This window comes from Phaseolus vulgaris, chromosome 11, assembly GCF_051622355.1.
Source record: "Phaseolus vulgaris cultivar YP4 chromosome 11, ASM5162235v1, whole genome shotgun sequence".
Taxonomy (NCBI): Eukaryota; Viridiplantae; Streptophyta; class Magnoliopsida; order Fabales; family Fabaceae; genus Phaseolus; species Phaseolus vulgaris.
This window is the reverse complement of record NC_143508.1, coordinates 530,739-553,558: the sequence shown is the minus strand read 5'-3', so window position 1 is coordinate 553,558 and position 22,820 is coordinate 530,739. Positions and strand designations below refer to the sequence as shown.

At 34.6% G+C, this 22,820-nt stretch overlaps 4 protein-coding genes and 1 long non-coding RNA gene across 5 annotated transcripts; 1 reads left to right on the top strand and 4 right to left on the bottom strand.

Annotated features, from left to right (window-relative positions):
* The first annotated feature begins 850 nt into the window (after window positions 1–850).
* Window positions 851–3,015, top strand: LOC137823622 (uncharacterized). The gene is made up of 4 exons (XM_068628833.2): window positions 851–1,129; window positions 1,570–1,807; window positions 2,096–2,189; window positions 2,543–3,015. The coding sequence occupies exons 1-4, from the start codon at window positions 1,032–1,034 to the stop codon at window positions 2,809–2,811; spliced, it is 699 nt and encodes a 232-aa protein (XP_068484934.2). The 5' UTR covers window positions 851–1,031; the 3' UTR covers window positions 2,812–3,015.
* A 507-nt stretch (window positions 3,016–3,522) lies between these two features.
* LOC137823606 (RNA polymerase III RPC4) lies at window positions 3,523–7,958 on the bottom strand. Its single transcript, XM_068628816.2, has 9 exons — window positions 7,794–7,958; window positions 7,671–7,714; window positions 7,515–7,575; window positions 6,270–6,309; window positions 5,492–5,739; window positions 5,345–5,408; window positions 5,063–5,154; window positions 4,762–4,974; window positions 3,523–3,917 (listed from the first exon to the last, which is right to left on the bottom strand). Exons 1-9 carry the CDS (start codon window positions 7,827–7,829, stop codon window positions 3,759–3,761), a joined length of 957 nt encoding a protein of 318 aa, XP_068484917.2. The 5' UTR covers window positions 7,830–7,958; the 3' UTR covers window positions 3,523–3,758.
* Window positions 7,959–10,907: 2,949 nt separating this feature from the next.
* On the bottom strand, window positions 10,908–16,615 carry LOC137810422 (splicing factor-like protein). The gene is made up of 2 exons (XM_068611664.2): window positions 12,311–16,615; window positions 10,908–11,247 (listed from the first exon to the last, which is right to left on the bottom strand). The coding sequence occupies exon 1, from the start codon at window positions 14,755–14,757 to the stop codon at window positions 12,343–12,345; it is 2,415 nt and encodes an 804-aa protein (XP_068467765.2). The 5' UTR covers window positions 14,758–16,615; the 3' UTR covers window positions 10,908–11,247; window positions 12,311–12,342.
* A 3,065-nt stretch (window positions 16,616–19,680) lies between these two features.
* LOC150022937 (uncharacterized) lies at window positions 19,681–21,019 on the bottom strand. The gene has a single exon (XM_090297118.1). The coding sequence runs from the start codon at window positions 20,977–20,979 to the stop codon at window positions 19,741–19,743; it is 1,239 nt and encodes a 412-aa protein (XP_090153244.1). The 5' UTR covers window positions 20,980–21,019; the 3' UTR covers window positions 19,681–19,740.
* Window positions 21,020–21,511: 492 nt separating this feature from the next.
* On the bottom strand, window positions 21,512–22,401 carry LOC137810430 (uncharacterized). Its single transcript, XR_011080903.2, has 2 exons — window positions 22,269–22,401; window positions 21,512–22,103 (listed from the first exon to the last, which is right to left on the bottom strand). It is a non-coding gene; the product is annotated as an uncharacterized LOC137810430 (long non-coding RNA).
* Between the last annotated feature and the right edge of the window lie 419 nt (window positions 22,402–22,820).

The following is a 22,820-nucleotide window of genomic DNA, read 5'->3' as shown; positions in this document are numbered from 1 at the left end:
AAAACTCACTTTGACAAGTGTTCTTATTGAGGATTACTTGTTGTTCTTTCAATATATATGTAAGTATGATAAGAGTTTCAAAGTTTATTCAACTATACTGATATATTTATAAAAAATTTTTCAACACTCAAGTTAGTAAGAATACAAATAATCTCATATGTAAGTAAAGATAAATAAAATAAATCTACCTCCTAAGAGGATTGGAATATTTATAGACTCGTGAACTTAAATAGAGATTTAATAAAGTGACTATTTTACTGTACACGTTTAGGTCACGTTTTTTCTTAAGTGTGTCATATTAAGATGACTTGATAGTTAAGGACGAACATCATACAAAGTAAATAGTTTTAAACAAAAAAAGTTAGTAGTTTTAATCGAACTATAAGACGAAATGTCATCCATTAATACATAATATTTTATAAGTCTCTATTATACTTGTTTATATAAATTATTTTATATCTACCAAGCCCATCTTTAAAAAAAATATGGACTTAATTTCTTTATTTTTGTTAATATAAAGATAAAAAATTAATTATTATCTTGTAAAATATGCTTCATGACTACATTAAGAAAAAAAAAATATAATAATGTATTCGTTCATCATCATATTTATAATAAGTGATTAAAATAACATATAAACTATTTTGAAAAATCAACTACATTTTTATTAAGGGATGATTATTCGTTAAATATATTTAAAGTAAAAAAAATAGATATAAGTATAAATGACAACATAGTATTCAGCATTACTATTTAATATTAAAATTATTATATACGCCTATTTATTTTGATAAAAAAAAAAATACAATCTATAATCATCTATTACTATGTGTTCGGTATCTCCTTTGGAATATATATATATAAATTATTGATTAGGGTTTAGGGTTTATATATATATATATATATATTATTTTATTTTATTTTTACTTTTTCTATCGTTACAAACATTAACAATAAAGATTGTATTTTTGTGTGTAAAAATATTCTCTGTGCCTCTGAGATGCCCGTTTCATCCTTTTGGTCTCACAGCGATGCCGATTACTCGGACACATGATGATGATGATGAGTCTCTTTTTGGTGCCGTTCCTTCTCCCACTCAGATTCAAACTGCTCTCACTTCACTCAAACAGTAAGCAATTTTTTTTTTTTCATATAATCATTTCTTCAGCAAATCACACTCACACCCTTCAGTTTTCTTCAAACTGCACACAATCCTGAACACTAGGTTAAACCATTTTTTACCAAGGAAACACGCAGTGCTCTCTTTTTTGATATCTTAGAGTCTGTTATTGCAATCTGTTTCAATCGACAAGGGCCATGTACACATGTTAATTGTAAAAAGAAAGGTGTAATTTACTATTCTTTGTTCTGCTACAATCCATGCCAAATTATGCATATCTGGTAAATTTTCGAAATTGATACTTTGGTTTTTTTTTTTTTTTAGAAAGTGAAATATTTAATTATTTTGATATTTGAGTTTAGTTATTCATTTTATTATTATGGTGAGTGATATTTATATGATTTAGTCTTTATATGTATCTTTTAAATATATATTTTATGTACTTGCAGGGTCTTTGGGTCTTCTTCGCCTGTTCAGCATGTTAGGGACAGATATTATTACCAATTGGACATGGAAGTAGGTCATGTCAAAGATACTCCTTTGGTTGATCAAGTAGATTCAGATCAGTCTGTGACAGACTGGGAAGAACCTTCTCTCTGTTCATATAATCCAAGCATGTTACAAGCTGATCTTTTTGATAGAGCTTCTTTTGCAATTCATTTATTGCAGACTGATGCATGTGTTGAGGTGTAGTTTATGATACCTTACTCTCATTTTAATAAAATAACTCAGATGATTGTATATAAACATGAATAAGATTTTCATTACCTCTAGTTGTTGAATTTTTAGAGTTATTTTGATATTGGTAGAAAATTACTGGACAGTAGATTTTTGTGTATTCTGTTTGTACATATAAAGAAAATTAGTGAAAATGATCGGATGATAAATCTGTTGCCATTGACACAAAATAAATATACAAGTCTTTGGGGAAAGATCATTTTCATTAATTTTAAAAAATTGTTTGTCTTATTGCAGAGGATGGTAAGATCATTATCATCAGATAAATCTGTTTGGGATGCTGTACAAAAGAATCAAGCTGTAAAGGACTTAAGGAACGCCCTAAATGCAGGTTGGTTAAGTGTTATTGTATATGGAAATAGTTTAACAGGTGGAATTTTCTTAGAATTTGTTCATACTAGATGTCAAGAATAAAGAGATTGGTTTCAAATGGGATGAATTCTTATTGAAGAAGTGAATTCTTATTTTCTTATTAAAGACCTCGGTGATTTTTCTTAGAATTTGTTCATACTAGACTATCACTGTAATAATCATCTGGTATTTCTACTGATAACTAAAAACATGATATCTTATTGTAGAGATATGATTTCATTTTTACATTTGTTGCATGTTAGGCATGTCACTGACACTTTACACGTTTATGTAGGTATTTCATTTTGATTAATTTGGACTTGAAATTTTCAGAAAGAGATGAGAGCTCGGATGGAACAGTTAACAATGACTCCCCTGACACAAAAAATGTGATACTGCGGATGTCGCATGCTGTAAAAGCCAAACTCATGGAAGCAATTGAGACTATTACCGAGATTGTGAAGAACTTGTTTCAAAGTGCACGTCACAAGAAAGCTGCATTTGCAGGAAAATGTAATTCATTCAAAATAAAGCTGAGAGTTTCGGTCATGCTTTCCATAATGATCTTCCTATTTGTGGTGGTGGAACGTTTGTTAATCTAATTCATTCAATGAGAAGCTAATCCATGGGATAAATCAACAAAGTGTTGACAGTTCTCATTGATTCTCTGACATTGTTTTCTGTGGGTAAGACTTTGGTATTGGGATGTTTACCTATTTGTCCCTTTTTGCGTCTTCCCAAACTAAAAAGGAATACATTTTGCTTCTTTTTAGACAAGATAAGGAGTAAAAGCTATCATTTGTATACATGAATTTTACTTGTTCTTTACAATCTATTTTTGAGATTGTTTACAGGCATGTTGTGATTTGACCTTAATGAGCTTGACTTTGCTTTCTCTATATGTCAAGTAAAATTGTTTTGATTGAAAAATTTGTTTGTGATTATTTATATCATAATTGATTGGTAGGGCCTTCTAATTTTCTTCCTTACTAACAATTCAATCCTTTTCTTAACTTTCGATGTAGGATTATGCTAATTCAAATTTGAATGTCAGTAGCAGTGGAAATAAGGTAGAATGGAGATTTTGAGAGGTTCACTAGTAAAAATAATCAGCACTAAGGATGAAAGAGTATCTACAGTCTGCATACAATTAAAAAACAAGAAGTTTTAGTAAAATACTATCTAACATACTAGAGACAAACTCAGAATAGAATTGAGATTCCCTATGACTTGTGATTTCTAATAAATTTTAATCTGTAGTTAAGAGATTATACTCAATGATGGAAAGTGTTCAAAATAGTCATTGCTGGCAATTTTGTTTAAAAGATCAAATCCATTGAAGCAAGTGAAATATTATCCATACTAGTCAATTTTGTCAGAATCAGTCTTGTAACCAAGCAATTACAAAAAAAATGTGTTCAATTTTACACTTGATATGTCATTAGTCAGATGCTTGTTCTAGTATCAATTGCACTTGCCCATTGGCGCTGACTTTTTAATCACATATTCACATGAGCCAAAAAGGTACTGTACTATTCCTGCTGGCGCATTAGTCATTTTTGCCTTGGGTGTTTATCTGATCAATTGAATCAAGCTCAGGAACTACAACAACCTTATTGTTAACCTCGCCAAGATTGCAGATCTGTTTCTGTGCAATGTTCACCGCTACAACATCTTGAGCAAATCCACATTTTGTACCCGGAGAAACCTGTAAGAGAACAAAAGATTATATATATCCAATAGTTGTAGTTGCAAAGTAAAAGAACTAAAATATAGAATAAACTTTTACACGGGATCTACTACCTGAAACATTCTGCAATTTAATTGGAACCACAAGGGAAAAATAAACTAAGCACTTGGTTTTAAAAACGGAGATGGGCAAAGAAATAAAGGTATTTTTAATTTCAAAAGCATGGTGTGGGCAAAAAAACATTTCTCACCAAGATGAGCTAAAATTAATACTGATGGTGCAACTACGGATTATCCTGGTCTTGCTATTTGTGTAAGTATTTTTCATGGGAGTGTGAGAGAGTTTATTAGTGGTTTTTCTACGTTTATTGACGTTCATATTGCTTTGGTTACTGAGTTTTTATATGGCTTGAATGTGATTTTGTCTTGGTTAGTGGTGCATTTAGTGCTAGGACTAAGGTTTCGTGAACACTTGTCTTAATTGTTTTGGAAAAATAAGGTTTAAGATTACTCATATTTCTTATGAAGGGAATGCATGTGTGAATAAACTGGCTAACTTAAGATTTATTCATAGAGACTCATTTTATTGGTATAATAGGCTTCAATCTAGTCTATTTTTAGAGTTCTTTATGAATAGGTATAGTTTATATATATATATATATATATATCATTTATGTTAACATATGAGTTTTGGTATAATCTTTCCATATTTTTTTGTATTTTCTTTTAATAATTTTTTTTTCATGCGATGACAGATAATTGTTGTTACTTGGAGTGTCAGATTAACTAAGATTCAAGTTACATAGTATTACCTAACATGAAAACTTTATATATATATAAAAAAAAAATTCTTAGTTTCTTACGTCGAAGAGAGTTTCTCCTAGTTTAAGTTTGATTGCTCCACTCTTGTAGATCTGCATTTTGCCCATATATCCGCTTGGCAACTCTTCCAAAGCACCAGCCTTTCCTGATACTGTTGTTGCACCAATTTGCCCCTTCTCCTTATTACTCCCCACGTTAAAAGGAAATTTTTTAGGAAACTGAAATAAAAACATCTTATGTTGCTCACTCTTCTCCTGTGAAAAAATCATCTGAGCATTATTATATCTGTTTTCAGCTGTATAATGCTTGTACAATTTATTATATTCCATGATGACTACTAACCAAGAGCTTGAGTTCTGCAGCAGAAATAACAGCATTCTCATCATACTTCGAACTAGTAGCAGCTTCCCCAAATTCTTCTTCATCAAGAATTTCTACCAGATTAAAAAGTCACATCTGTCAATGTTTAAAAAAGCATCCTTTGGAGACTTCTGCTAAAAATATATCTTCTAGACTACTCCACTGTGTAAAAAGTTATTCTTCAAACTTTTATCAGTGTATGTAGTTCACGAATATATATTAATTCTATTAATAGATCATTTATTGATATATATTAGAGCAAACCTGGATTTCCAGAATTTGGCTTCCTTAGAGGAAGAGTAATAGGGTAATAAGAGTTGGTATAATCCTGCAGATAAATATTCAAAAGGTTAGATGCTTGAGAAAGATACAGATAACAATAGAATACATGACATGATCACACATTCTCACCCATGGTTCCTTGTACTCTCTTTTGATTTTCCTGGCAGTTTCATTGGTGGTATTATCAGTAACATCTATCGTGCTGGTATCATTTTGATCCCCAGTAGCAGCAGAAGAACGTCTTGAACGAATTTGCTCTTTAGCAAAAGATTTTGATGGTGAGCCACTGTTTGTGCCATTATCTACAGCTTTGCTCGTGCCATATGTCCTGAGGGAGGTTGATGAAACTCCAGGACTAAATGCAACTTCCACGCTAGCTGCAGGTTAAACACAGAAAATAAGCAGCAAACAAGATGAATAAAATATTAACTATGAAGGGGAAGACGATATCCCAAATATCCCAAATCAAGTGAATGCAATACTCCCTTAATACTCCCTTCATAAACTGATTTTATGAGATTGAGTTAAACTTAAAGTATGAGATCACACAGTCAACTAAGTAGCTTTAGACAAAATTTTCCACTAATATTTTCCATGTTAATATGATTTAGACAAATGTAAGAACCCAATAAGAAACTTCTTTGATAAAAAAGATAACATCTTTCATTTAAATGTACTATAAACTCGTTTGAAACTATAACCAGGTTTTTCCCTTTACCCAGATACTAAATATATTACCTCTCCATACAAAGCAACTATCTTCAATTTAAAAAACTTCATCATCAACCACAAACATTTCCTAAAAGCAATGAACTATCCTGAAAGATTTACTGATAATGTTCTACAATATTTTACGTATTTTCAACCATGTCTTTTGGCATGCAAGGTTAAACTAATGAAAATTTACATTTTGTTTCGACTTTAGGCTCCCGTCTCGCAGAATTCTCCTGCAAAGGTAGAAAAAAAGTAAATTAGTGACACTTTAGCATTAAGGGAATTAAAAAAGCACAACTAAAAGGAAAAGCTTAACGTAACAATTGTTCCTTGTGAGATATATTTAAAAGAGTTAAATCCATGAAGTCTTTGTGGCAACCTCTTTGACATAGAGTTTGTTACAATGGCAATTGACATTATTCTTGACAACTTAGTTAAGATTAATAAAAGTATAAATAATTTAATTTTATAAAATCGATGTTTGATAGTTATAGTTTATAATTTAATATATCGAGCATGAAAGACCATAAAATGAGCTAACTATAATAATTATGAAGTTATGATTTCTTTTATTAAAGAGAAAGTAAAAGAATAAGGAAACAAAGTTGACTCTTTTTTTTCCTTGTACTTTCAATAATTTAAAACTTTTATTCCCTTTTCGTCATCGCAAGCACACCATTAGTATAACACTGTCCGTTTGAAAATCTCATTCGCATGTATTTGGTATTTGTTATTTTTTTTAAAAACTACTTCTTTTATTTTAAAGTTCTGTTCTTAAACTTTTATCTACACTGTTTTCAATGTAAAATTTTATAATGAGTATTGTTAACCTTTTTTATTACTTATTTACACTCTTTGCCAACTACTATCAAAGATGCGATCTTTATATTTTAAAAGAAAATAATTAATTGAGTAATTGTCGTTTTAAAAAATATATTTATTAGATTTATGAAAAATCTACCATAATTTAAAAAAAATACATTAATTTTTTAAAAATTTAAATTTATTGTATATATTTTTATTATAATTATAAAAAATAAATAACAAATTCTTTTTGAATAAGAAATATCTTTCTACTGAAAAAAATCCTTTGAAGTCATATCAGTGTAGTTCTGGTTAATGCTAAAGTTGTAGTTAAAGAAGAGAACTAGTTTTGACTGAATACTTCACACGTATAAACATTCTGAATTTTTTTTACTATAACACTTTTTTTCAAAAGAATGAGAACAGATAAACCCTCAGCTTGTCTTCAACAGCAAGCAGAACATTACAATTCATAGTTTTAGCTAACGGATCTAAGAGAGAAATTATTTGAACAGCAATTGATTTCGATTTCGAAAGAAAAGTTTAGAAGAAATTACAAAAAGTAAAAATCAGAGCAGAATGAATAATGAAAAGAAGATGAAGAACTGGAAAAATGAGGAGTGAAGAGACTTACGTATCGACGCGAGAGAAGTCGAGCAGGTGCGCTATCTTCGTCTTGTTTATCGTCCTTTTCGCTGCATCGAAGCAAATTCTTTATAGAATCAGAGAACAGTGTTTGGAATATTGCATTGAATGATATGAGGAATTCAGAGTGGATTTGTTGAATTACGTTTTGGGAGCATGGGGTTTGGGCGGCCTGGGAGTGAACTTGTGCTGAAAACACACACACAACAAACTTCAATTTCGACCCAAAAGCATTCAGAGAAATGAGGGATTTGGTGTATGTGAGTACCTTTCTGGTTCTTGAAGAGCCCTGATCTGGATCCATGGCGTTGGACTTCGGTAGGACCAACAACGAAACGATCAACTCAAAAAAACTCAACAATTTTGACGAAATTTAGTTTCGAACCCGTACCCTAACTTAGAAACTTCAACGGCTCAACCACTTCACTAGCGTGACGATTTATGTCCTCCGATTCCACTTTATATTATAAATTCCGTATTCCTTTAATTCTATATTTACCTTTAAAGAATTAATAAATTAGAATTAAAATTTTGTGATTCTTTTTAATTTGCAAAGAAAATTCAATTTACATTTTTTTTTTCATGGTTTTTTCTATTAGAAGAAATCTTACGTGAAAGCACATGTTCTACCTCGAACATAGTATATAAAGTCTGCCTGGGTAAATTTTTTATAAACACTTATAATTTTTTTTAGAAGTTAAAATTTATTTCCATATATAAATTGAAAATTTGACTGTTAAAACTATTTTATAAAATTTAATATGATTACATTTTTTTGTTCTAATTTTATTTTGTTAAAGAAATGTTTAAAATTATTGGAGGTAAATTTCCCATACGTTGGATGACGTGGAATTCTTCCGTGACTAATTTTATTTAACCCCTATAAAAAAAGTATGCTACAAATAGATTAAAAACTATATTAATATTTTTAATAACCATTTCAAGATTACAGAAATCTCTCTCATTTAATGTCCCTCCTTGTATTATTTTAAATTATTTTTTTACCAAAAAAAATTATGAATGGAAATTCTTATTCCACTCTGCTAATTCTATGTTGAGGATTTTTTGTAAATTACCTATATTAGGTAATATAACTAGTTTATATCCTACATTTAAATTTAAAATAGAGAAAATTCACATCCCTTTATATCTAATGTCTCTCTTTCCAACTATACTATAAGTGTTTCTTCTAAATTTATAGTGAAACAACTTCCTTTGTTTTGTTCTCATTTAGGTTAAGTTGTCCTCTTGTTGGTACTAGGTAAACACTACCACAGTTTAACAATAATTAATCTCATGCAATTGAATCACAGTAAAAAGTCACACAACTTTGTAAAAATACACACCTAAAAAGTCATCGTATTGTTATACAACTTCTAGACACTGCTATAGCAAAGACGCACTGTTAAGACTCAATATAACCGAGACACTGGTATCACACATATAAAAATATGTGTAACTTTTAAAAATTAGAATACGGAAACACGAATATTATATAATTCAATTATTTTAATTAATAATAAAAATTAATATATATAAATATATTTCTCATTTTAAAATTATTAAAAATTTATCAAATGTCTTATATGTATCATAAAGTGTCAAATGTCCAATATGATACGATACAATCTAACACTAATACCACACAAACATACAATACAATCTAACACTAATACGAAGACGTTTCAATTTTTCTAGTAAAATAATATTTCTCTCAATTAGTTCAAAAATTTATTCCTTACTTCTATAATAAATTTATATAAAAAAATTCATGTATTTTTTTCTTAAATCATATTAAAACCATGTTAAAATTATCAAAAATCTAATAAATATTTTTTGAATTAATCAATTAACCGATACATATTATCCTATAACTATCATACTAGTGTCAATATCCAGTTCAATACGTGTCGGACACCATTTAAAAAAAGTGTTCTACCCTCATAGATTGTTATTCAACTTCTCTGTGAAGCTGACAACTTCTACCCCATTTTTCATCTATATTCACTCATCCCTCTATTTCTGAATTTTTAGTCATCCCAACCTTTACTTCTCACTCATCTCTATTTCTCTTTTTCAATATTTCCATTATCAACTACTCACACCAGTAGAAAAAATAAGTCACTACAACAACTAAAACCAAAAAACCTCCTGTATCTACTCCATGTATATACAACGTCTTCATAAAATATATTATTCAATACCACATGGAATTGCCCCTCAATATCGAACGCATACAGCAGCAAACTTAGATAAAATGAGGATTATAACTAGAAACAACAGCCATCAATTGCATGTTTCAACTTGCACCTAATGAGTGAAGAAAAATGTCTTTCTAAATGTGCCACAAATGCATTAACCCACCTCATGGACAAAAACGAATCACAATTTCAGGCATAGACGAAGACATACAACCTTAAAACCGATTTACAATGATAGGTTATCAGGTTCCTCCTGCCTTCAGAAAATCGTGGGTCAGAACCATAACAATTGTTTATAAACAACTTTTTTCAGTGCTTAGGTAGTCTATCTAAACTTATATTCACTTCCTATTTGTTATCAAACCATGTAAGTAAACAACATATCCACTCGTTAAGTGCTTAAATAACATTTTTTTAGCAAACAGCGCCTAAACAAGCATACCAGCAAACTAGCAAGATTCGTGATTTGATTGATGGCCATGACCTAATATTGCACAGTTGAATTAGAAAACTTTATATATCCCTAATGACAATACAAAGATGATCTAATTTCAGAAAGGCAGATATGAAGCAGGAAAATATAGAAAAAATCTACAACTCCAATTCTTTGATCATTTACTCTATCTTCACCAAGCATGTGCAGAACACTCAAACACTATCATTTTCACCTCAGCCTTCCCCTTATGCCAAATAATATTGGCTGTGTCAACCGTATCACATGATCACTTCAGAAACAAATGAGAAACTTGATAATTGCCTGTGTCATGATACAAGAACTTGGTGTTGATAACACCATGTCAGCTAAACTTTTAATTTGAGGCAAAATGAAACAATGCCAATGTCTGACATTTATCATGCCAGGAACAGAAAACGTTTCAACTCTTTTTACCTGTCACACTTGGAAATGTTAATACATTTTATAGTTGCATGATCTAACCATTTAATAAGAATCTCTTTCTACCAACCCAGAAAGCCTAAAGCAAATGGCAAGGTCTGATTACCTTCGTGATGAGAGATGTATGATTAAAGGCATCTAAAACGCAGCTTCAGCACCAAGCGATTAAGAGAACTATAGTCCTCAAACAAAAAAACTTAAGCTCATCACCAAAACTATAAATAAGTTAGAATCAGTTGTCAATGAACTAAAAATCTAAAATACTGAATGTGACAACAGAACAGTATTAACATGAAACATCAGGAACCAGCTGCCATAAAAGTTCAGACAAACTTTCAAAAGGAAACATTAGCAACCAGACATTACTGTGTAAATCAATAAAATGCCACAGAAAATAATTCAGACACTATTAAGTCCTACACGACAAGAAATGATTAATGATAATATCATGACTATAATATTCTTTTGACTTCTGCCGTATGAAGACTGCTATCAACTTCTAGCCCAAATCTCTGCAAATTTCATAACAGTACAGCAAGGTTAAAGAAGTGAGTCCCAAACTTCGAAGAAAGACATGGCAAGAGGTTAAGAAATCAGGTTCACAAGAGCTCCAAGAAACATCAGGCCTGTCACAACGTTACATCATAATAATGAAAGTTAAGAGAGGTAAAATCATGATGAAATATCAAATAAACATGCAAAAGGCCATTGTTGGTTTTATGCATGATTACAAAGCTTCAGTATGAACACCATCATCAAGAAGCATAAACAGAGACAATAGATCTTTGAAAACGATAAAAGGAATTTACAGATGTAATCTGGAAAGCAATGCAATCAAACATACACATTGCTGTATAGATGTCAATCAATCAATCACCCAACCCATAAAATGCAACAAAGGTTTCTTCAATTTTAATTCATACCAAGATGCGGCTTTTAGTTTCTGCTCCAATGCACCAAAAAATTATGAAGGAGGCCAGATACCATCACATTCATACATTAGCAGGAGAAAATATATCCAAGATTTTTTTTTTGCAGATATCAAATACTTACACAGTCATATACCAGTTTGCCCTTTCTTCTGTAAGGACCCTTCGATACAGAAAATAAGGTGGAACTTACGTGCAAGAAAATTAACAAAGAACAGTTAAGACATTATTTTATAAGCCAAAATAGTTTTGTTTGGGGGTCAGTTGGTAATAGAGAGGCTTTTGCAGCTAACATTCCTTTCTATTTTACAGAAAAATAATAAACTACAGGGAAAATGAATACTTGTTAACCATCAACTTGCAGATGAAAATCCCAACTTGAATGAGGCCACACAAAATTTAACTATGACCGTAAAAGTTAATTTTAAAATCATTAATGTACTAGGAAGGATCCAAATTAAAAAATTTCATGGTCCCACCTGTCTCCAATTAGAAATGTCAGAAAAAGCTCACGTTTTCATGGGATGCTCATCTGCTGAAATGAATTTCAGATAAAGATTTCCAAGGGTGATAAGTTATTTTTCAGGAACAAATCTAATCTCAGACAATTCTAAATAACTAATGAGGGCCCCATAGTTCAACATAAAAAGTATAAGCCTTACAGTTGTGAAAATAAGTAAGCAATGTAATGCTAGATCGTATCAAAGTAAAACATGTATACGAGCTGTTACAAAAAATGAAATCAAGATGACAAACGCACCTTTTGGAACACCGAAACACAAGTGAACAAAATCATTTCATCTCTGCCATGAACTTCTCATACTCTGAATCAGTACCATATGAAGTCTTCTCAGCTGATGAAGGAGGAGGAGGCACTGAAGGATTTGTGGTCCTAGGCACATTTCCAATGCTAAGGGATTGATCTGTACCATATGTTGTCTTGTCTGCCGATGAAGTATGTGGTGGAACAAGAGAAGTATTGGCCCAAGGAACATTAGCAATATTGTGAGATTGGTCTGAAGTTGAAACAGGAATGGGGGCGGGAGGGGGAGGTGGAGGAGGAACTGCGTTATAGTAAGGTGGATATCCATAAGATGCAGGATATGTAGGTTGGGCTGCAGGTGGCATTGAAGGTACCGAGTTACCATATACATTTACTGCTACAGACTGAGTTGAGGTACTATTGTCAGACTGCACTCCGGGTGGGTAACTCTGCTGCAATTCACTAGAAGTTGCAGGCTGGGATGGGGCACCAGGAGGGCCAGTCTGCACAGGAGGAGGATATTGAACCCCATATGGAGGCATAGGTTGACCTTGCATAGGTGGATACATGGTTGACCCAGGAGGAGGAGGAGCATAAGGAGCATATGGAGGAGGAACAGAGGGTCCCCATGGAACTGGAGTACCACCGTAACTCCCAGGAGGAGCAGTCCCAAGGGGGCCACCACCAGCATACTGTTGGGATGGATAACCACCGAGTGGCTGGCTTGGAACAGGATAAGTGGGCACAGCAGATGCTGGTGGGCCAGGAGGCACAACAGGCTGAGGAGGCTTACCAGCAACTCTCACTGCAATTGTTCGACCCTCGAGGCGGTAACCGTTCATGGCCAAGATTGCATTGTTTGCCATTGTGATATCAGCATACTTCACAAAACCGTATCCTTTACTTAAACCCGACATTCGATCCTTGATCACTTTTGCCATAACAATCTCACCAAATTGTTGAAATAATTGGATTAAGCCATCATCGTCAAGACTGGGCGGCAAATATCCTATGTACAAATTTGTATCATCGATTTCCTTTTTAACTGCAGCAGCCCCTAAGCCAGCTTGAGCCAAACCACCAGCCGTAGCGGAATTGTTAGCCCAAGGAGGATTGCTTCCAGAAGTGCCTGCTCCAATCGCCAAGGTACTGGTTTGCTTAGTTGCAGATTCAGGAACCGAACCACCCAACTCTGCTAGGAAATTCTGATACTCATCATCCATCTTCTTTCCAGTAGCACCCTTCACCGGACAATCTATGCTTGGATGACCACCATCCCCACAATGTTTACAGACAACTTCACTCTTAAAAGTGGAAGTCCTGGTAGGACAAGCATATTGGCGATGACCAGGTTCACCACAAAGCCTGCAGTACTCTTCATCCCTGATCGTCCCATTCAATGCAGCAAGTTCCCTAAGCTGTTGCCTCTTGTGCTCATTCAATACCTCATCCACAGGCTGCAAGAGCTTCTCCACCATACCCGCAGCGGCCTCAAGCGACTCCGGCGTCTCAGCCTCTACCAAAACATGCAAATCTTCATTCTCCGATGGATCAGGCTTCAAATCCCTCTTCTGCTGTAGCCTACCCTCTTTCACTGATCCTTTACCTCGAATCACAATTTTAGCACCAGTTTCTTTCTCCATCCGCTTCTGAGTGTTACCTCTGGGACCAATAATAAGCCCAATAAAATTGTAACCAGGGTATTCTTTCATCGGTATATAAAGCTTCTTCTGAAGCTTGGGCGGCCTATAATCTGCTGGTGGCTTAAACGCGGGGTTCTTCTTTATAATCTGAGATATAATCTCCTGCCTCTCTTTTTGCAATCTCTCACGCGCCCGGTATTCCCTAGTGTTAATCCTAATGCCCATGTTATCATATATCGGCTCAGGCGAAGGAGATCGAGCACCTTCGGGGCGATCATCTAAGGGTAAACCTGACTGTAACATTCGACTAATCTCAAGAAGCCTACTGTTCAAAGCCTGAATCTCGGGATCGAATTCAATACCGCCCATGAAATCAGGAAGTTGAATCACCGGCTTGGGCTCGTCGTCGGCCCAGCGAGACTTCCTCTTCTTCGGCCCGGACCCCAATTCCCCGCCACTCTGGCCGCTCTGGTCATTCGATTCCGGTTGCGGATCCCACCTGCTCCGGCGGCGGCGCTTGCTCGTGGTCTCCTCTTCGCCGCCGGATTGATCCCTGTCGGTGCCGCTACGCGTCAATCCTTCAGAGAGCAATGGCTTCGAAATCTGAGGATGCAAGCCGTTGTTATCCAAAGGTCCCTGACCGTTCTCCGACAGTCTTCCATCGCCGGTACCGTTACCGTTTTGGCCGGTTTCCAATTGGTGTTGTGAGGAGTTGTGATACTCCGATGGCGCGTGGTTCGGCGGGGAAGGATCATAGGGATGGAGGGGAGGGAGATTTGGGGTTGAATCGAGAGCGTCCATGGATTGAGAAGGAAGATAAGATTAGGGTTAGGGTTTTAATGTGCTCAGTGAAAACACCAACAAAAAACGAGAAGAGTAGAGAATGAAGATGAAGATTGTGATGACTTGTGAAGTGTCCACGTGACAGAGCCGCTATAAATAGGCGACCCGAATGGATTTGGAGCCCAAATCAACGGGTATGTCAAACCCGAATCTGATAATCGGGTTTTCTATTTTTAATTATTAAAAAAAACATAAAATGATTCAAGATTTTAAAGATTAATAAACATATCTAAATTTGTTCTGATTAAAAAAATGTAACGATCATTTGGTTGAAGGATAATTCTTAAAAATACTCTCATTCAAAGTAGTTATTCTAACTTATAGAGAAAGACAATTATATAAAATAAAAATATTTAATATTAGTTTGAGATATATAAATAAATATATTATTTTAAAAATACTATTAAAATTAAATTTAGAGATAAAAATAAAATAAAAATACAAAAGAGAGTCATCAAGTATGGAGAGATATTAATAAAATTTCCCTTGGATCTTGAAATAGTATATAAATATGTACACTCTAAAAAGAAGATATCAATCATGTTTTACTTAAAACAATGAAATCATGGGGTTTAAGGTATATAAGAGTTTTTGAATTTATTAATTATTTTTCCTTTCATAATTTTAATTTTTGAATAATTACTTTCAAGATTTTTTTTCATAATTTATAAAAAAAAAATCTAAAGGTAGATTGTTCTTGCCTTATCAAGTTACATATACACATGTATGCATTTATATGCACACCTAATGGCATGACTTTCTCAGATAAAATGGTATGATAAATGATTTTTTTTAAGCTAAATACTATTCTCCTCACTTTCATTGCAAGAAAAGTCTTTTGGTCCTTAAAATTCATTTTGCAAGAGGAATTAAAAACACTCTGTTTTTTTCAGACTTTTGATCTTTATAATAGATTTGATTTGTTTAATTCTTTAGGAAATATCATATTTTTGTTAGCTTTTTCTAATCATGGTGTCTGGATAAAATAATCCATGATGGAGTAGACAATCCAGTTCAAATTTGCAGTAAAATGACATCAGTTTTTTTTTTCTTAAACTTGTAAAGTTTCATTGTATAGTTTCTTATAACTAATTCTGTTTAAATCTTCAACATTTCATCTAAAATGCAAACAATCATCTTAAAAAACTTAAAATTTACTGTTAAGTTCATAGCTAGCTGTCTCTGCTGGTTAAACCTCATAAACATATGCAGACTTAAAAAATGGCATTTAAAAATGTGTAGTAAAAACACAACACAGTACAATGCATTAACTAATTGCAATCTCAGATATGGATTAAAACAAACAATCATACAGAGTGCTGAAGAAGAAAGGGCTACACTACAAATTAGAGCTAAATAAGTAGTATACCAAACTCTGATGTCACAATGTTCTTCCATTACTTCACATTTGCCTCAATGTCCATTGTTCCCATATTTTTATAAGTTTCCAAATGGATTAGACACAGCAGCATAGAACTTAGATGGTGTGAATGAGCTTTGTCCTGTTTGCAGCAATGATACAATGTTTAAGTCATTGGGAGAAGTACATGAGAATTCTATGTACAGTCATGTTCTCATTTCATCATGAATTAGTGCTGCTATCAATCTATGACATTTATTTATGTGTTAGGTAACCTCTTGCCTATAGCTTCTGCTTCTTTTTTCAAGTTATGATATCTCATTTTTAACCCATTTCCCCTCCAAAAAATCAAAGCAAAATGAAATCTATAGTCTACACTTTTCCCTGAAATAATATAGCATACTTGATTGCCTAATAATAACAGTAATAGCTCATGAATATGAAGCAAATTTAAAGCTAATAACTGTAAAAAAATAAACACTCACTCACACTTAAATTCTCTCTAAAAGAAACACTCTTCTTTGTAAATCTCTCTATTGTATTTCTTTCTGTGGTGTATCTTACAATTGAGAGAGCATCCTATTTATAGGCTTTAGGAAGCTCTTCTAGAAAAGTCTTCATTATGGCCTTAAAACCCCACTAACAACACAATTAAAATCCCACTCACAACTTTTGACCTTTTACATATCCAAACTCCCATTCTACTCTTTTCTAGTAACTTCTAACTTTAAAACCCACAAATTACATTAAAGTTTATTCAACAAAACTCCCCCATAAACTTAAATGTTTCTACCATCCATCATGCCAATCATCTTCTTGAATTTGTCGAAAAAGACTTTCGGTAGCGGTTTTGTGAAGATATCAGCAACTTGATCTTGACTTGCCACATGCACCAATTCCACACTTCCTTTCTTCACATGATCACGAATAAAGTGAAAACGAACGTCAATATGTTTGCTTCTTTCATGGTTCACTGGGTTCTTTGCCAACTCAATTGCTGATTTGTTGTCAACTTGAATCACAGTTGCCTCTAGTTGCTTTAGCTCCATCTTACTCAACAAGTTTCTTAGCCATATCGCATGACATACACACCAAGATGCTGCCACATATTCAGCTTCACACGTCGATAGCGTCACGATCGGTTGCTTCTTTGAAAGCCAAGAAAATGTTGTGTTGCCCATAAAGAATACATATCCCGATGTACTTTTCCGATCATCTATGTCTCCGCACCAATCGCTGTCAGAGTAACCCACCAACTTGTAATCTTCTGCTTTTGAGTAGAACAATCCGAGTGATACAGTACCTTGGATGTACCGTAGGACTCGCTTCAACGCCTTCCAATGTGAGTAAACCGGTTCCTCCATGAATCGACTTATGATGCCGACACTTAATGAAAGATCCGGCCTTGTGCATGTGAGATAACGAAGGCTTCCTACCAAACTCCGGTATCTACTTGCATCGACACGTTCTCCTCCATCGAACTTTGAGAGTTTTGCACCTGGTTCCATTGGTATTGATACTGGGTTGCAATTTTCCATCTTGTACTTCTTCAAAATCTCCTTTGCATATTTCTCCTGTGATACAAAAATACCTGTCTCTTTTTGTCTAACTTCCAAGCCAAGGAAAAACTTCATCAATCCCAAATCTGTCATCTCAAATTCCCGTCTCATTGTGCCCTTAAACTCTTCTATCATATCATTATTGTTACCCATAAAAATGAGATCATCAACATAAAGAGCAACAAATATCATGTTACCTCCATTGTTCTTTGCGTAAAGAGCATGCTCGTAAGGACATTGCTTGAACCCGTTCTCCTTGAAGTATGTATCGATACGAGTATTCCATGCCCGCGGTGCTTGCTTCAACCCGTAAAGTGCCTTCTTCAATTTTAGCACCTTCTTCTCCTTTCCGATTTTCATGTACCCAGGTGGTTGTTCGATGTAAACTTCTTCTTCAAGCACACCATTCAAGAATGCCGACTTGACATCCATTTGAAATATCGGCCATTTAAATTGAGCCGCTTGGGAAATGAGCAATCGAATTGTCTCCATTCTTACAACGGGAGCAAACACCTCATCGTAGTCAATTCCCTCCTTTTGTTTGTATCCCTTCGCAACGAGTCGCGCCTTGTACCTCTCAATCTCACCTTGAGCATTCATCTTTTTCTTGAATATCCACTTCACACCAATGGGCTGACTTCCCTCTGGCAATTCTGTTAGCTCCCATGTGTTGTTGCGGTCAATCGCTTTAATCTCCTCATCCATGGCAGTTTGCCACTTCTTGTCTCGCACCGCCTCTTCAAAGCTGATATTTTCAGCATCTGCCAAAAGACATACTAGGTGTACCTCATTTGTCGAATCATACAAATCATGCAAACTTCGAATTTTAGGTTGTCGTGGTTCATCTTCATCATCGGTTGTTTCGGAATTTATACTTGTCGGTGATGATTCTCCAACTTCAATCATAACCTCTGAAGAATTGTTCCAATCCCACTCGCTTGCTTCATTTATTTGCACATCACGACTCACCGTCACCTTCTTGCTTATTGGATCAAGTAGCTTGTACCCTTTTGTCTTCTCATCATACCCAATAAAAACATACCTTTTGCTTTTGTCTTCGAGCTTCGTTCTTCGTTGATCTGGTACGTGTGCATAAGCCACACTACCAAACACTTTGAGATGAGAAACTGTTGGCTTTTGTCCGCTCCATGCCTCTTGTGGTGTTTGATCATCTAACTTCACATGTGGACATCGATTTTGCACATAGATGGCGCATTGCACAGCTTCCGCCCAAAATTCCTTTGGCATCTTTTTGCTCTTAAGCATTGATCGAACCATGTCGAGAATGGTCCGATTCTTCCTCTCGGCCACACCATTTTGTTGAGGAGTGTATGGTGCAGTTAGAAATCGCCTTATGCCTTGCTCCTCACAATACTCCATGAAAGTCGTTGAAGTATACTCGCCACCTCTATCAGATCGTACAGCTTTGATCTGTTTATCAGTTGTCCTCTCCACCATCACCTTGAACTTTTTGAACACCTCAAATGCCTCGGATTTTTCTTTCAGAAAGTAAACCCAAGTTTTCCGTGAGAAATCATCAATGAAGGTAATGAAATACCTTTTACCACTGAAGGACTCTGGAGTAATTGGTCCACATATGTCGGTATGAATCAATTCGAGAGGTTGCTTAGCCCAATATTGAGCCTTTTTTGGAAACGAGGTTCTCACATGCTTGCTGAGCACACATTCTTCACAAAATTTTCCCTCGTAGTCCATGTTGGGTAGCCCGTGCACCATATTCTTCTTCGCTAACTCTTTTAGTCCACCATGATGTAGGTGACCAAAACGGAGATGCCACAACGATGCCTTATCTTCTATGTTGACTTGCAAACATTTTTCTCGTATGCTTCTCAAATTCAGCTTGTACATCCGATTTCTTGCCATCTCAATTCGGGCAACCAAACGCCCTTGCTTGTTCTTCAAGTGTAGGAGTCGATCTTTCAAAAATATCGAGTAACCTTTCTCCATGAGTTGCCTCATACTCAAAATGTTGGTCTTGAGGTCTGGTACGTAATAAACATCTTAGAGTGACCCAATTAAGCCATCCTTTTGTAAGTAGCAAATCGTACCTCGCCCTTTGACCTCCACCTTTGATGCATCTCCAAATGAAACATGACCATCTTCAATCTTTTGCATATCTTTGAATAGGTACTCATGACCGCACATATGGTTGCTTGCTCCAGAGTCGAGGTACCACAGAGTGTCATTGTTAATGTTGACTTCATCTTGAGCCATCAAGAGAACACCTTCATTCGTTTCGACTTCCAAGGCTAGGTTGGTTGTTTCTTCTATCTTTATATCAGCACGACAATCTTTTGCAAAATGCCCCACTTTACCACAATTGTAACATTTGTCAGAGTTACAATCCTTCGCATAGTGACCATATTTGTGACATTTGTAGCACTCGATGTTGGAATAATTCGATCGGCCGCCTCTTCCTCTACCACGTCCTCTTCCACGCCAATTTGGTTGGCTCGACTGTTCCTTCTCCTTATAGTACCCTTCATGGTTGCTGCCTTTTCCACCACGACCGTTTCCACGACTTCCACGACCACGCCCTCTATATTGAGAATTTTGATGATAGAGTACCTTTTCGTCTTTGATTGACGCCTTGGTTTGAAGTGCTTGCTCGAGTGTTTCCTCCTTCTTCTTCTTCTTTCGTTGCTCGTGTGCCTCGAGAGAACCGGCGAGCTCGTCGACTATGAGCGTCGCAAGGTCCTTTGACTCTTCTATCGCACACACAATACTCTCAAAATTGTCTGTTAATGTTCTCAAAATCTTCTCCACAACTCGTGCATCGGTTAGAGTTTCACCGTTTCGGTTGAGTTGATTCACCACAGCCTGTACACGCGTGATGTAGTCAGATACACTTTCTGACTCCATCATCTTCATGTTCTCCAACTCGCCACGCAGAGTTTGTAGACGCACTTGCTTAACTCGGTCAGCTCCTTTGAACACCTTCTCCAATATGTCCCATGCTTCCTTTGAAGTGGACGCACCAGCAATCTTCTCAAAAATTGCCTCATCAACAGCTCTATACAACATGTACAAAGCTGCCTTATCTTTCGATCGCATCTCTTTCAATGCCTTGGTTTGAGCTGCCGTATAACCCGTGGTATTGGTCGGTTCTTCAAAACCTTCTTCGACCACCTCCCATGAATCCTGAGAATCGAGAAGAGCTTTCATTTGAATGCTCCAATTGTCATATCTGGTCGCCTTCGTTAACCGTGGTAGCGGTATTTGACCCGTCACATTCGCCATTGGCTCTTGATACCAAATTGTAAAAAAATAAACACTCACTCACACTTAAATTCTCTCTAAAAGAAACACTCTTCTTTGTAAATCTCTCTATTGTATTTCTTTCGGTGGTGTATCTTACAATTGAGAGAGCATTCTATTTATAGGCTTTAGGAAGCTCTTCTAGAAAAGTCTTCATTATGGCCTTAAAACCCCACTAACAACACAATTAAAATCCCACTCACAACTTTTGACCTTTTACATATCCAAACTCCCATTCTACTCTTTTCTAGTAACTTCTAACTTTAAAACCCACAAATTACATTAAAGTTTATTCAACAATAACCCATTTCCCCTCAAAAAAATCTATTAGTCTAAACTTTTCTCTGAAATAATATAGCATACTTGATTGCCTAATAACAGTAAAAACTCTTGAATATGAAGCAAATCTCAAGCTAACGTCCTAAAAATGTAGCAACAGAATAGACAAAGAAGCCAAGAAAAACACAATTTATAAGAAAATAGAAGAGGAACATATAGAGTTCAACCAAGTCAATGAAGTATAAGATCAACACTTCACATGTTGTAACCATTAAAAATGTCATACTATCATTTGCAAGGGGGCAAAACAACTAGAAACTTAAATGCCACACAAAGCAATTGAAAACTTCAATGCCACAAAAGTGTGGCAACAGCATCAGAAACCTTCAGCAGTGTCCATTATAATTCTAATCAATCTGCTATGAATGACAACTCATTAACCTAATAACTGTGCACAACCACAACCTGAGAACATGTTATTCTGTCACAATTTTTACTAAATAGTGATACAACTCAGGAATATCAGACACAAAGTTCAGTTCATATTCGTCCCTTTACCAAAAAAATATGGTAAACCCACAAATCAACTCAAGAATCAGAACCATCTAATCTAGTCTAATTGAAACAGAATCAAGAGGGGTTTGGTTTTTTGAGTGAGCAAGATGACTTGAATGCCTCAATCTGTGTCTGACATTTGGCATAGTCTCCCTTGTTCTCTTCCAAACACTTTTTCAAAGCCTCAACATCACAAGCTGAATTTATTTTCTTCACAGAGCTGCTATCTCCTGCTTTCTGATCCATAACCTCCAATTCAAAATATAAAGGTTCTGCATTTTTACATCAATTAGTAAATAACTCAATCAAGAAAATAAAAATGAAAATAATAATATCATAGCAAAAAACACTGCAATTGAGTAACGGAGTCCAGTGTTATGTCACTGGAATTGATTGAAAATAGAAAATTAGAAAGTAGAATAAGCAAAATGTGGTACCGTAACGAAACGCAGTGATACTCTGCAAGCCCTAACCTAACACCGCTTAGGAAGACCACGATTGATTCCGGCACCATAAGATACAGAACCCGTATTCAAACGTGATTAAATGGTCAAATTCTACATCTATAATCCATAACATTCATAATAATCATTTTTAGTTTTTGGTTGTATATAAATTTTTTTCAATATTTTTTAAAATTGTAGTAATTTTTTTTTATTGTCAATGTTTTGAGTAAAAGGTAAATAAAATAGTTCTTGTAATAGTATTTCTTTTTAATTATGTTAACTGTCTTATTATTATTATTATTATTATTATTATTATTATTATTTATTATTATTATTATTATTATTTAGAGGTGGTTTTCAAGACCTGACCATCAAACTAATAAGAACATAAAATTTATTATTACATTATGTATTGCATATATAATATTTATCTTATTTTTTTAGATTCTCCTTTATTTATAGAGTTTTTTTTAGTGATCTCTTCCCATTTATCTTCTATCGACATAATAATCAATTTGTGAATTTATAAAGAATAAAAAATAA